The sequence below is a fragment of the Corythoichthys intestinalis genome, chromosome 18 (assembly GCF_030265065.1).
Source record: "Corythoichthys intestinalis isolate RoL2023-P3 chromosome 18, ASM3026506v1, whole genome shotgun sequence".
NCBI classification, from domain to species: Eukaryota; Metazoa; Chordata; class Actinopteri; order Syngnathiformes; family Syngnathidae; genus Corythoichthys; species Corythoichthys intestinalis.
In genome coordinates, this window is record NC_080412.1 from 5121671 (window position 1) to 5136722 (window position 15052).

The 15052-nt window shown below is 40.7% G+C and overlaps 1 protein-coding gene across 6 annotated transcripts in view; it reads right to left on the reverse strand.

Annotated features, from left to right (window-relative positions):
* hlcs (holocarboxylase synthetase (biotin-(proprionyl-CoA-carboxylase (ATP-hydrolysing)) ligase)) overlaps window positions 1-15052 on the reverse strand; it is an 85396-nt gene that overhangs the window by 61942 nt on the left and 8402 nt on the right. For 2 of the 6 annotated variants that reach the window (XM_057821623.1, XM_057821622.1), the window contains exons 2-3: window positions 9453-9581; window positions 4229-4391 (exon numbers count right to left, since the gene is read on the reverse strand). The exons of 1 other annotated variant lie outside the window; for it this stretch is intronic. In XM_057821623.1, coding sequence (XP_057677606.1) covers window positions 4229-4391; window positions 9453-9581 — 292 coding nt within the window. Of the gene's footprint in view, window positions 1-4206; window positions 4392-9452; window positions 9582-15052 lie in introns of those variants that run through there. 3 more of the 6 variants (XM_057821625.1, XM_057821624.1, XM_057821627.1) reach the window with 3 other exon arrangements.

The window sequence follows — 15052 nt, forward strand, 5'->3', positions numbered from 1 at the left end:
GCTGCCTCACCCTGCTTGGTTCTTGTTCTTGGAACATGCAGAAGACCCGTTCCAGACGACCTTAAGGGTCTAGATGTCTCATAGGAATCTAACAAGTCAAGCATGTATTTTGGTCCAAGGCCATTAAGTGTTTTGTAGACGAGCAGTAGTATTTTATAGTCTATCCTTTGACTCACTGGAAGCCAGTGTAGCGATTTCAAAACCGGTGTAATGTGGTCCAGCTTCCTTGTATTTGTGAGGACTCTGGCTGCAGCATTCTGTACTAGCTGCAGCTTCCTGACTGATTTTTTATCAAGACCTGTAAATATACCGTTGCAGTAGTCCAATCTGCTGAAAACGAATGCATGCATAAGTTTTTCCATGTCTTGTTGAGTCAGAAGCCCCTTAATTCTGGTTATATTTTTTAGGTGGTAATAACCGGATTTAGTGACGGACTTTAGATGGCTATCAAATTTTAGGTCTGAGTCAATAATTACGCCAAGGTTTCTGACTTGATTTGTAGCTGTAAGTGACATTGTGCTAAGTTGGCTGCTTATCTTTGACCTTTCCTTTTTTGGCCCAAAAATGATCACCTCTGTTTTCTCCACATTTAACTGGAGAAAATTCTGGCACATCCATTCATTGATTTGATGAATGCATTTACTCAGGGAGACTAAGGGACTATAATCATGTGGGGACACAGAAATGTACAGTTGTGTGTCATCTGCATAGGCGTGATAGGAGATGTCATACTGTTCCATTATCTGAGCTAACGGAAGCATATAGATGTTAAATAAGAGTGGTCCAAGAATTGACCCTTGAGGGACTCCACAGGTGAATTTGGTTCGTTCTGACTGATAATTTCCGATTGACACAAAGAAATCCCTATCATGTAAATAGGATGTGAACCACTGAAGAATAGTGTCAGTAAGCCCTACCCACTGTTCCAATCTGATGAGTAGTATGTTGTGATCAACCGTGTCAAATGCGGCGCTGAGATCCAATAGTAGCAGAACAGATGATTTGCCTGCATCGGTATTCCGACGAATATCATTTAGGACTTTGATAAGCACGGTCTCGGTGCTGTGTTGTGGCCGAAATCCAGACTGAAATGAGTCAAAAAGATTGTTTTGGATCATAAAAGTCTGGATCTGTTCAAACACAACCCTTTCGATAATTTTCCCCAGGAATGTCAGATTTGATATTGGCCTGTAATTACTAATGGTTGAGGCATCCAGATTAGGTTTTTTTAGGAGAGGTTTTATTACTGCAGTTTTTAAAGTCTGAGGAAACTCTCCTGTTTGGAGGGAAGTATTTATAATCTGAAGTATGTCTGGGGCTATGCAATGAAAAACAGTTTTGAAAAAGTTTGATGGAAGGATGTCAAGGCAGCATGTTGTGGGCTTTAGTTTCGACACAATTTCTGTTAAAGTGGCATAGTCCAAGAGGCTAAACTGTCTAAGATTGACGTGGGGGACATGTTGGGAGGCATTTAGTGTAACATTTGTTAATCCGGAGTTGCACACAGTCTGTCTAATCATTAGTACTTTGTGTGTAAAAAATGCTGCGAAATTATTACAGGACACCTCAGATGCCAATTCCTGAGGTATTGATGCTTGTGGGTTTGTCAGTTTGTCAACAACAGAAAATAGTGTGCGAGTATTGTGGGTGTTTCTACTAATGATCTCTGAAAAATATGATTGTCTAGCATTTTTCAGTTCCTGGTTGTATTTGCGAAGACTCTCTTTGTAGATATCATAAAAAACTAGGAGTTTGTTTTTTCGCCATCTGCGTTCTGCTCGTCTACAAACTTGCTTTTGTTTTATAGCTAGTATGGCATTTCTCCAGGGTGACCTCTTCCTTGCATGCATTTCACTCGCTTCTTGTGAGGGAAAATAAGTGGAACAGCATTTGATTTTAGTCTCCTTTTATACCCAGCCACTCCGGTGAGCTCTTTCATAAGTTGTCGTCGACCAAAAGCCTCGAACGCGGTAGGAGAAAAATGGCGAGAGCAAAGCCTTGGTTCTTTGGAAAGTTTTATGATATACAAGCATTTTCCCAAACCTTTCACCTCTTCTTGTCAATAGGAAATCTATGGAGACTCACATCACTCCCCTTGTTTCCATTTGACTGGAAATTGCATCCAAAAGCAGCGCATCGTGGCATTGTACTTAGCGAGTTTAGGCAGCAATACACAATTGTTGAACACAACTGGAAATTAATTATCCTAATTACCTCATCACTCCGAGCCCGCAAGACATGGCGCCAACTATCGGTCAAAATATGTACTAAATATTATAAATATTGCCATTTATTTAACATTTTATGTGTTTCTAACAACCTATTTTAGTGCAAGAGAACAATTGTGTTTTTTTTTTAGCCTACATGTCTTAAAGATCGAGGATCCCTTTAATGCAGGAGTGTCCAAACCAGGTGTCCTGCTGCCCAGTTTTTATTGGCCTGCAGCAGATTGAAAAAATATATAATATAGCCTACACAAGAAACGTACAGCCTACATTCTGTTGCACTTCTCAACTTTGACACTAGATGGAGCTAGTCACATAAACAGTGGGTCAGACCCTGACATGTTAAACCCGGGTCGTCAACCCGTGTTTTGAGAGCCGCATGCCGCTCTTAAGCGCTGCCCTAGTGGCTCCCTGGAGCATTTTCAAAAATGTTTGATAATGGGGAGTTTAGGTAAATGATTAAGGAAAATTTATTATTATTGAATAATATTTTTTGTTTTGATATGGTTTCTGTAGGACGACAAAAATCACAAAAATTCTTAACGTTTTCCAATGCTGTAAAAATGTGTAGAATAATAAATTTCAACATTTCTGTCAATGAATATGTGATATTTTTGTCATGTTGTACTTCTCAAATGCCTCAAGGTGCCGCTATATACCTTGTTATGGATAATGCTTGCATTCATCCTCTTGTTTTATGTTACTTGGCAAACAGTAGTAAAAGACCGTGTGAGTAAAAAGTCCACCTGTGCAGTTTTTTCTGTCGAATATTCCAGTCAGAGTCTGGACCCATAAAAGGAACACAACAGAATATTTGCTTCATAGCCTGTGCCACACGTTTCTATCAGCACGATGTAATGCTAGGCAGATGGCTACTGTCAACAAATCGGCAGCCGATTACCCAGTTGGGAGTGAGGGGAAAAAGTGTGATTACATTACTTCTGAAGAACTTCGAGGAGCGCAAAAATAAGATTTAAGAAGTGGATTGCAGGGCCAAACTCCACTACTGTTGCGTATTTTGTTGCAACCCGAAGGATAATAAAGCGTGAAAAACCGTTCACATATGGCGAGTACATGAAAAATCGGATTTCTTTATTGCATTTCCATTTACATAAAAGCAATGAAACAACTCATTAATTAATAATATTGTAATGAAGTTAAACTTTAAGTGGCATCATCCAGCATAGTCACATGGTGCGTTGGACGCACTGCAGGGAAAATAAACATTAAATCATGAAGGCTCATTATTATTTTTGGCCGACTTGGTCATTCTGAGAGTAGGCTAATACAGATACATACAGGCATGTGTTGCCTTCATTATCATGCTTATTTAAGGCTTTTAATTTTTTGCGGCTCCAGACACGTTTTTTTTTCCAATATGGCTCTTTCTACATTTTGGGTTGCCGACCCCTGTGTTAAACCAATGTGGGGGGCAGTTTACATGGCAACTGCACTAAGACGCAATGACTGTGTTGTGGAATGGCCTCGCCTTTATATGGCGTCGGCGAAACAGAAGGCGAAGACGCAAACCTTTGAATCCGGGCTCCAAAGTGAAAGGTTTTGATTGTGGGGGCTTGCTCCGCATCAATATCAATGGAAAGTTCCCGCGCCGATAACATCAGCACTTGCACACGTAACATTGGGCGTGCACAGCTGTTCTACTAAACATTCTAAGCAGCAAATATGGCGGAACGTCGGCTTTAATTTACTGTTTATATAATATTTTTAATTTGAATATGTTGAATGTTTCCTTTTTTGTGCCTTTTGGAGCAAAAGACAAATGCCATTGCTTGGAGTGGGTGGGTATGTTGTCTTCTGGGCTGAGGGAGGTTGTTGGTGTCAAAGTGCATCACTGGCTGTTGCCTTGTAAATCTGCACTGCCCCGGGACTGACGTATGAAAGTGTGTGAACGGGTGACTGTGAACCAATGTAAAGCAAGGTAAAAAAAAGTAAAAACTCCATATAAGTAATTTCCATTTACCAAAAACATAGCAGATACATACGGATGATTTTTGATGGTGCAAGTCCATTATCCAGTTGTAGGCGATCCTCTAAGAATGCGACAGCCAGTCGACTGAAATCATCAAAATTAGCCTGAGCCACTGCGCTAAACGGCTGGCCGGGGCTGAAAGCCAGAGGTCGACAAACATCCGACCACTTCAGCACCTGTAAAAGTTGAAGTGCCAGTCATGTAAGCAGTTTAATCACATTAAAGCAATGTTTTTCAACCAGTGTGCCGCGGCACAGTAGTGTGCCGTGAGAAATCGTCATGTGTGCCACGAGAAATGATCCAATAACTAATTTTTTTTTTTTTTTTTTTTTTTACGTCGTCAGACGGAGTTGCAGTAGGAAGGAAGGAGGAGTTAGAAAGTTACGGTTGTGTGCCGATGAGCGAGGTACTGCTCTTGTCACGTTCAATAACTGCTCGGATTTCTAGCCATCAGCTACCTTGCTGTCCGCGACAATGTGGACCATAGCACGTCTACTGTACATCATTTGATCAGACTCGTCAAGAGTCGATATTCACTAAAGTGTCCTTTCCATTTTATCCATATGTGACAACAATCAATCCTCCCCGTGTTTTATTCCAGCACATTGTCAAAGGCAGCAAGGTGGCTGACGGCTAGAAATCTGAGCAGTTTTTGAACGCGACACGAGCAGTTATCTTAAACGTCATCCCCAAACGAAACACCCATCGCTACAAAACAAGTCGACGGACTTCTTTGCTCGCCTTTGTGCAACACAGACAAACGGGCAACTTTTTTGAGAAAAGCTACAAAGGTAAATGAAAAAGCCCACAAAGCAGTTACCTTGTTGCTGAACTTGTTGCTAAATCCAAAGTCCCACACCGTGGCAAAGACCTTAATATCACCTGCCTGCAAAGCTATTGTCAGCAAGCTGCTCGGCCCTGACGCGGTTAAAGACATTTTTAAAGTCCCCGTCTGATAATTCTGAGCTTTTCAAGCCTAATTGCTATAAAAAATAAAAACAGAGACAGAGCTGTTGATGAATATTCTTGCCAGGATATCAGCTTTTGGTTTACCTAAACAGGCTCAAGTTTCACACTGAGTAAATATAAATATTGAGAAACTATTTTATAAATAAATATACTGTTCAGAAAGTAATTTTGGAACATTTTTGGTTTGTTGTGTGCCGTGAGATTTTTTCCAATGTAAAAACGTGCCGTGACTCACAAAAGTTTGAAAAACACTGCATTAAAGGGACTGTCCAGTCCAAATCAAAATCAAGAAATTGTGTGATTTGGCGAAAGTAAAGACTGTTGTAAAGGAGCCTGCCAAATTTGCATGAATAAAAACGGTACGGTCAAAGTCCATCTTGACCGATCTTCTCGTTTTGCTGTCAGCCAATCACATTCTGCTAGCCTCAGTCAGAGACTTCCCACTACGGTATAAAATGCTTTGTCTTTGGTGTTATTTCTCAGATTGTAACTCTTGCTTGATAAGCGAACTCTTGTTTTGGAATTATGCTGGATGGTTAATTATGGTAATAAGCTTCATCAACTCTTGTATTGTACCAGAGTGGAATATGACCTTTTCTACCTAGAATGCTAAAGGAACTGCTACTATGGAAACCAGAGACATGACAGACATTTCCCACCATAAATTCAGCGTTTGTGATTGGTCAATGAACATATCCTAAGCATTCCAAAAGATTCCAATTCACTTGACACTTAGGCCAGGTCTACACGTAGCAGTGTATTTGGCAAAAAGAACATTTTCTATGGTTTGGCCTATCATCTACATGCACATGCGCATTTAAATGAGGGTCCTTGTAAACTGTGGCCACAGTGAAGATGTGCGAATTCTGCGTTTGTTGCGGCATCATGTAGACACTAATACATAACTGAAGATTTAACTGTGGAAAAATCAGTGACTGCGACAAACATTCGTCTCATGTGAGACAAAGGAACAATGTTTACTTTTGGTGTAATTAGACAGGTGCTTTTTCACTTCCATTTATTTACAAACTCTTGCAGTGCTTCATATTAAAAAAACACATGCGAAGGATGGGGGTATTATTGACAATTATTTTCGCGCATTGTTATGAATGTTAATGAATGCAGTTGGCTGTGGAAGCGTTTTCTTTTCCTACAAACGTGCAGGTGCTGGCCGACTGGAGGCTGGCTCAGCACGCTCAGAAGGCAAGTCTCAGAAGGCAACCTCTAAGGCACGTTTCCATGTAATCAGCAACGGATAGCACACCGACGGGCGCTGACTTGAGGCATATTATTGCAATGTACAGTATGATTGAAAGTGTATATGACATGAAAAAAAAAAAGTCTTAAATGGCATTATTATTGGAATTAAAATCTTTTAGAGACGATTCAACTATATACAGTGAATCATAAAAGTGAGTACACCCCTCGCATTTCTGCAGATATTTAAATATATCTTTTCATGGGACAACACTGACAAAATTACACTTTGACACAATGAAAAGCAGTCTGTGTGCAGCTTATATAGTAGAGTGAATTTATTTCCCCTCAAAATAACTCCAAATATAGCCATTAATATCTAAACCCCTTGCAACAAAAGTGAGTACACCCCTTTGAAAAAATGTATATCCCTAAATGTCCAAATTGAGTACTGCTTGTCACTTTCCCTTCAAAATGTCATGGGACTCGTTACAGGAGTGCTGTCGGCATTGCTGCAGAAATTGAAGAGGTGGGGGGTCAGCCTGTTAGTGCTCAGACCATACGCCGCACTCTACATCAAATTGGTGTGCATGGCTGTCACCCCAGGAGGAAGCCTCTTCTGAAAACAGTACACAAGAAAGTAGAGTAGGGCGGTAAACCGAAAATTTACCGGCACCGAAATTCTTCACGATGACCGACGTAATTTTGACCATGACGGTAACTTCGGTAATTTACTAAAACAAGAAAATAGAGTCTTTTCATCCCGCTTTGACTCCGTGTAGTTCGGCAATGTTCATTCCCCTTTAAGAAAGCAGAACGTGTGTTTACGTATGGAGTCACGTGGTTATCAGGAAGCCAAACAAACAAGAGCCCTGTGGCTAACGCTAGCGGCTAACGCTACAAGCAAACGTGATGGAATGTGGCTTAAGGGAGGTTCGCCAAACTTTCACCCGAAATTAAATAGACTCTAGGCGGCATCCAGACAGGCTTTCACACGCTGTCCTCCCTTGTTCTCACGATTTCCAAAGAGGATGCTTTCAATGCTTTCTACTAGTAGCCAAGCCACAGGCTAACGCTCGCGGCTAACGCTACAAATGAACGTGATGGAGTCGGATCGCGGCTCTAACCTTGGTGAAACAGCTGAACTTAATGAGTGGATTGGGCAGGGACTGCATCTAGCAATTAGTATGTCACGTTATTGTGTATCTCTGTCTATGTGTGATTTCTGATGGCTGTTGTGATAGTAAAGCATTCAGCATAAAGTACAATCCAACAGTGAAAATTTTAATATGATTGTTTAATGGCCCCAGCTATTTTTCTGTATGTGCTTAATTCTGTGTCATTAGATCAATGCAGCTTTAATGTGTGTCTGTGTGGGGATTCATGTGCACTTGCATGTATTAAAAAATGCACCGGGAAAAAAAAACAAAAACCTGAAACCTTGAAGTAAACACTTGTGTTAAGTAATTATGTCACAGCAGCCATTAACAATAAGTTGTCTTATTGAAGTGTACTGTTCAAGCTGTAAGTCATTTGTATTACAGTGACATGTTTGCACAGGCATATTGATTTTGACAATGTACATTGTTCAAGCCATACAAGCTGTTATAAATGTTCATACTTGAATTCTTATTGTTTACAATAAATTTTTGTATACTTAATGTTTAGACTGCATGTACGATAGTTAAACATATTAAATTGAAAGCTGGTAAATAAATCAACAAGAAACGGTTAATCTGTATTTCATGCATTGATTCAGATTTTCAAATGATATAACAGTCCGCTTGGGCGAATTTATCGTCATTTATCGTTATCGAGGTAAATCTGCTCAATTTACCGCGATACGTGCTTAAGGCCATACCGCCCAGCCCTACAAGAAAGCCCGCCAGTCTCATCCGACCATAGGACATGGTTCCAGTAATCCATGTGCTTTGTTGACATGTCTTCAGCAAACTGTTTGCGGGCTTTCTACACCAATTTGAAGTAGAGTCTCTGCAGCAATGCTGTTAGCACTCCTGCGACGATCTTTCAAAGAAAGCATTTGGATGTGACGCTCAGCACGTGCGCTCAGCTTCTTTGGACGACCAACCCGAGGCCTGTTCTGAGTGAACCCTGCCCTTTTAAAACGCTGGATGATCTTAGTCACTGTGCTGCAGCAGTTTCAGGGTGTTGGCAATCTTCTTGTAGTCTTGGCCATCTTCATGTAGCGCAACAATTCGCCTTTTAAGATCCTCAGAGTTCTTTGCCATGTGGTGCCATGTTGGAACATTCAGTGATGATCCAGTATGAGAGTGTGTGAGAGCTGCACTACAAATCTGAACACACCTGATCCCTACGCACACCTGTATCGAGTAACACTAATGAGTCACATGACATTTCTGTGAGAAAATGACAAGCAGTACTCAAATTGGACATTTAGGGATGTAGTTTGTAAGGGGTGTACTCACTTTTGTTTCCAGGGGTTTAGATATTAATGGCTATATTTTGAGTTATTTTGAGGGGAAAATAAATTAAATTATATAAGCTGCACACAGACTACTTTTCATCGTGTCAAAAGTGTCATTTTGTCAGTGTTGTCCCATGAAAAGATATAAATATCTGCAGAAATGCGAGGGGTGTACTCACTTTTGTGATACACAGTATATTATCTCCACTCATGCGCTTTGGATGGGTGATGTTTCATTTCTCTGGTCTGAATTTGGTGGTTTTTGAGATTTTTTTTGCCTTTACGGTCATGTAATAGGTTTTTGTACAGCATGATAATAACAGTTCGTATAGATGATATTGTGCTAGGGAAAAAATACACCATTGTTTGAAAAAAAAAAATCTGACATTGTAAACAGTTATTCATTCATTGAGTAGTCTTTTCACCACATACATAACTTGTACTTGAGTAAAATTTTGGGATGACTACTTTTACTTGAGTAATACTCATTCTTCATTCATATTCATTACATTTTACCTCATCAGCTCACCTTGCAGATTAATCCTATTGCTCCACAATATCTTTTGAATACAAAAAAACATATTTGGCTTTCAAGAGAAAAACAAAAATCATATGTTGTGCCTACATTGTTTGGAGTTATCTGGCTACCATTTTGTCCAGCTGCTTCTATGATAAATGAAATGTTGTCTATTTGTGGACCACAAATGTCAGCAGATCCCGATAAAACATTCCATTTGATGATGTCATCACATGCCTGGGGATAGAACAGACAATAGAGAACAAGGGATTATCAATAATGGGTACAAGAATTAAATGTAAATTAAGAGTGATTCCATGGAGCAGTCCGGTGCGGGTCTATCCTACCTGCACCGGAAGAACATTTAAAACATTTGCATACTATGTCGTGCATTTCCACTGTCAAAGGTTTAAAATTTAGGCGTTCGGTGTCGGCAGAGGATGTTACGTCAGTATGACATTAAACGAGACCTAAACTTTCAACTTAGTAATCACGATGAAGAATGGTCCACGCACACAAAAAGCAAGACAAGCGGGGTACGAAAACAGCAAGCATCAAGGAGGGACTTGTTGGGACAACAAAGACAGCGTTTTATGGTAAGTGGTAAGACTTAAAGGGATCCTCGATCTTAAAGACATGTTGGCTTTAATAAACCACAATTTTCTCTTGTACTAAAATATGTTGTTAGAAACACATAAAATGTTAAATCAATGGCAATATTTTGTAATATTTACTACATATTTTGAACGATAGTTGGCGCCATGTTCTGCGGGCTCGGAGTGATGACGTAATTGGGACGTTTCCAATTGTGTACAACAATGGCGTACCGCAAGCAACACGTCACTTCCGCTCATTAATATTCATGACATTAGCTACTGTTGCTAAGCAAGGACAAGCCATTGTTTGTCTCTAATAGGAAATGAATGGAAATCGTGTATGAAGGAGACGTTTACAGTGCTAAACCTACCAATTCTCTCCGAAAATGATGTGCCTGGTGCCAAATTGACTGGCACAGATGTGGAAGAACATAAAAATATTCAGTTAAAGAGATGGCTTTAGTGTCGAAGGCTGAAAAAGACGAAAAAAACGAGCCGACCTAAGCATAGCTTTAGCTTTTTTTTTATCGACGCGACTGACAATGACATTCTCCGGTTTCAACAAGCTATCCTTTACCATCAGCCCTGTCTTTCTTATATATCCTCTGGTTGTCCTACGTCTCTTACCATTCTTGGGGGTAATTTAGTTAGCTTTGTGTAGCGATCGCAAATGCTACTCAGTGACAGCCAACGAACACTTTTAATTTTTTCATTGATAACACATCTTAATCCTATAATTCATTTACACTTCCCCCTTACTAAAGTTGTTTATATACATATATATATATACAAATATATATATAGAAACAGAAACGGTAACAGTGGCAGTCAGATACCATTGTAATTTTTTTCAGGTCATTAATTGTCAGACAAGCAGTACGGCACAACGTTACGCTAAAAAAATAAAGTAAAAATATAAAAATGGCTTACCTCTTTGTCCTCTGAATGACCATGCCAACCCAACATAATGTTTACTGCATATGAAACGTGAATGGATTCGCCGAGCTGGTGTTTAAGTCCGCGCAAGTTGATTCGGTCTTCACATTTTTTCCTCCCGAGTTTTTGGTTTCCGGGAACGTATGAAGAAAACATCCTTCATGGTCGTAATGTCTAGAGTCGTTTCTACAAGTTCCAAAAAAGCAATGCGTGATCGGCATGTTCGTTTTTGAAAGATTACCGGCGAAAAGTAGCACTTTTTACGTTGGGTCTATGTGAGGGCGGGTCTATAATGTCCCACTTCGGCTTTACTTCCGCTTTACGATGCGACATCACGGTCTAAAAATAGCCTGCGTGCGGTACGCCATTGTGTATTGCTGCCTAAACTCGCCAAGTAAAATGCCACGTTGTGCTGCTTTTGGATGCAATTTCCAGTCAAATGGAAACAAGGGGAGTGATGTGAGTCTCCACAGATTATTATTGCAAAAAGAGGAGAAAGGTTTGGGAAAATGCCTGTAGACTGACTAAAATTCCTAAAGACCCAAGGCTTTGTTCTCGCCATTTTTCTCCTACCGCGTTTGAGGATTTTAGTCGATGAAAACTTATGAAAGAGCTCAGCGGAGCGGCTGGATATAAAAGGAGACTAAAATCAAATGCTGTTCCAACTATTTTCCCTCACAAGAAGCCTCAACGCTCTCGGATAGCGAGTGAAATGCGCGCAATAAAGCACCAATGATAAGAAACTGCTGGCCGCTCTCTTAAGCAGGCAAGCTGCTCCTGTTGCTACAGCTGTTGGCGAACCTTCGGGCGTTCTGCTAGGAAACTAATAATTCACCTCTACTGTCAGTTCATCAGGCAGTAAGTGTGTCTATTCAGTAATCACCTAATATGAGTGATGCTGCTACTCAAACTGATTCAGACACGTCCGATGTAGCGGTACACTGGCCAGCTCATGCGCGCCGAGCATTTAATATGGCCACCCTTACGTAGCTAAACGTGAGTTGGATGTACAAAACATGGAGGACACTCGATCCCAGGATTTGTTCCCGTCAGATGACAAATTTAATGATGACAATCAGCCATGACACGAGCCGATCTTGGCTATCACACGTGTGCATTCATAGTTTTATTACCTTCAGTGACAGTTTATAATGTCAATTGTAATGAAAATAAAAATGCAAGAATGACAAGTCGTGTTCAAGCTTTTGGCCTGTACTGTATGTAAAGCACACGACAGCTATGGATGCTAACAATCTACATAATTATATTGGAATAAGTTTGATCACGTAACAGCTCACCTACCAGTTAAACTAATTTTACAAATTTTATCAAAAAGAAAACATTAAAGGGGTTTTAATATCAAACCATTATAACTCATACTAACATGTATCTTTTAAGAATTACTTGTCTTTAAGATCGAGGATCCCTTAAAGTTCAAAGTCTAGAATGTAAAACAAATATCTTTTTTTACATATCGCTCTGGTAATTCTCGCAGTCGGCGTGATGTCACGATGACGTCATCTCGCATAGCAACGTGTTGCCATTTTGAGAGGGGGGCATGCACAGGTAAACATCCGTAGACAAACTTTGTCTGAAATTCATATATTTCAGCTGTTTTGCGCCTTTTTTTCATAAAAACGGCTTAAACATTACTTATTATTATCACGAGTCACTGCCGACAGACGCGAGGAGGCCATACAACTTAAAATTAGCATGTATTGGCCTGCAAATCTGCCCATACAAAGTCGCAGCTGATAGCTGGATAAACAATCCAAAGGAATTGCCTGCAGTAGAGTTCGGAAACATCTACAACTAAAAAAATAAAAATTAAAAAATTAAATATATAAATAAAATAAAATAAAATAAAGTCACCCAGTAAGTTGACCTTTATCAATTACGTGGAATATATACTGTGTGGAACTAAGAAAACTGGTAGCATATACGGAGTGATTATTTCTGCTGTAACAAGTAATTCCTCTCCAAGTGTTATTTAGCCGTGAACACGTCACGGCAAAATAACCAATTCCCACCAGGCCAATAATATACCGATTGACCGATCAGAGAAGTTCACGGCAAAAGAAAAATAACGCTTTGCCAGTTGTCGGTTCCGGTAATAATAACCAATGTCTGGTCTATTGAATCCTAGCAGCTAATTGCGGCAAACAAACAAAAAAATCGATTAAAATTAACTCACCAGCAGTGTTGTTAACCCTTTAACACCGAATGTGCCGGATGCGACACGTTTACGCATCTCATCTTTGAAGCCTCGTAACGCTGTAATTACATCACCCACGTGCCCCTGGTTGCTCTCATTTCAAAGTACGGAAGTTGATGTCCACACCAGTTTTTATTTGAAGTCAATTGACCAAGTAAAACGGGAGATAATGTCATTTGAGTTTTATAGTTTTATTGCACTCATAAATATGCATTAAAACGCTGCATGGACCATGTGTCTATCTCCATATTTCCATCATTTGTCCTTTTTTTCAAAACTGAAAGCAGCACAAAAGACTACATATCCTAAGAGCCGTTGTGATGTCAAGAATGACAAACCTAATGTGAACATTTTTGATAAATTGACGAGCAAGGCGCCAACTAAGGAAAAGGAGACACGCAAAGCAAGCAACGGCCGGTTGGAGCGAGCGACTTTGGAATGTGCAGAATGAATCGAAAACTAAATTTAGCGCAGGCTAATGCATTATTTCATTAACTCAAGGAATAGGATGAGCTGTATTTGTCATTGTTCTCCTCGGATTAGTCGGCGTCTCGGCGAGTAGAAGTGACAGCAGCGCGCAAACGGCAGAAGAGCAGGCTGTGTGACGTACGTGACGCAGCTCAGTGACCTGTTCAAAAACAAACTTCAGTGTTTCCCACCAATGAACGAGACTGTGGCGGGCCGCCACAGTCTCGTTGCCCCCCCCCCAACGCCGAAAAAAAAAAAAAAGATACGAATCAGACGCGTCAGTCAGCCGATTACACAGCTGTAGCCCACTCCACTCTACTACCCGCGCGAGCGAGAGCAGCATTTTAGAGTAGTATTTTATTTATTTATTTATTTAAGAGACGCAAGGGGAACGAGTAGGAAGAATGGGTGAACGAGCGAGGTAGCGAGAGATAGCGGTCGCATGTCATAGCAGCCCGCTGTTATTTTGTTAATTGTTTTTCTTTATTATTGTTACCACAATCAAGTGGGTAAGCAAATACAGACTTCTCTCCTTCTTCCCCATATCCGGGGCATTACAATAGTTTGGATCGGACTTTTCGGCGAAAGTGAGCGGTGGACGGCCGTCTTGGACGGAAAGCAAACTTTGATTGAACTTGCGCGGAGAGGCGGGGCCCAAAATAAAGCCTTGCTCTATTTTCAGAGCGTTGGTCACAGTAAAGTATGTATTAGTTCAAGCAGAGTAAAATGATACATATTCACGGTACAAGAACGTCGTTTCCGTGTCCATCGATTGGTAAGAAAAGGCTGTTTGTACGAGTGACGTGTGGGCGCTCCCGTCGGGGGGACATTTCGCGTGGAGTGGTTATTTTTCGGCACAACACCGACGCGCCAACTTCAGACAATTACGGCTGACGAAAGTTGGATAAATGCGCCCCCCCCCCCCCCCCCCCAATTTCGCGAGCTCTGGGACACTCGAAAAATTACTGTCATACCTCTCCTTGCTAAGTTAATGGTACCTCGATGTGCGTATGTGTGGAAATTTAGTTCACGAACAACGGGGAAAAAACTATTCACCTTCTCACCGAATCAAGAAAAACTCTTTACACGGCCATTAGAATTCCCCCAGTTCTGTAAATGGGTCAGTTGACAGAAGGACTGTTATTGTTGTGGTAATGTAGTACTTATGAGGGTCAAATAAAAAGGAAAAAGGAGGGCTACGACGGGGTCTGAAACCTGCGGCCAGGCATGAAAATGGGTCAGGGGTTAAAAAGGTGAGAAGGGTGTGGAGGAAATATGTTCCAGTACACTGTACACCCCAACAAAATATTGAGCTCTGTTGACCCACACTGTGTTTCAGCAGGGCCGTGCAGAGACCGGTGGAGGGGCGGGTGCTCGTAGATCAAAAGGAGCACATGAACAAGTATTTAATACACCTTAAAACAACATAAATTCAATTTTAACCAGCTTTAGATAACTATTATTTCATTATTATCCATACTTAACTCTAGCAC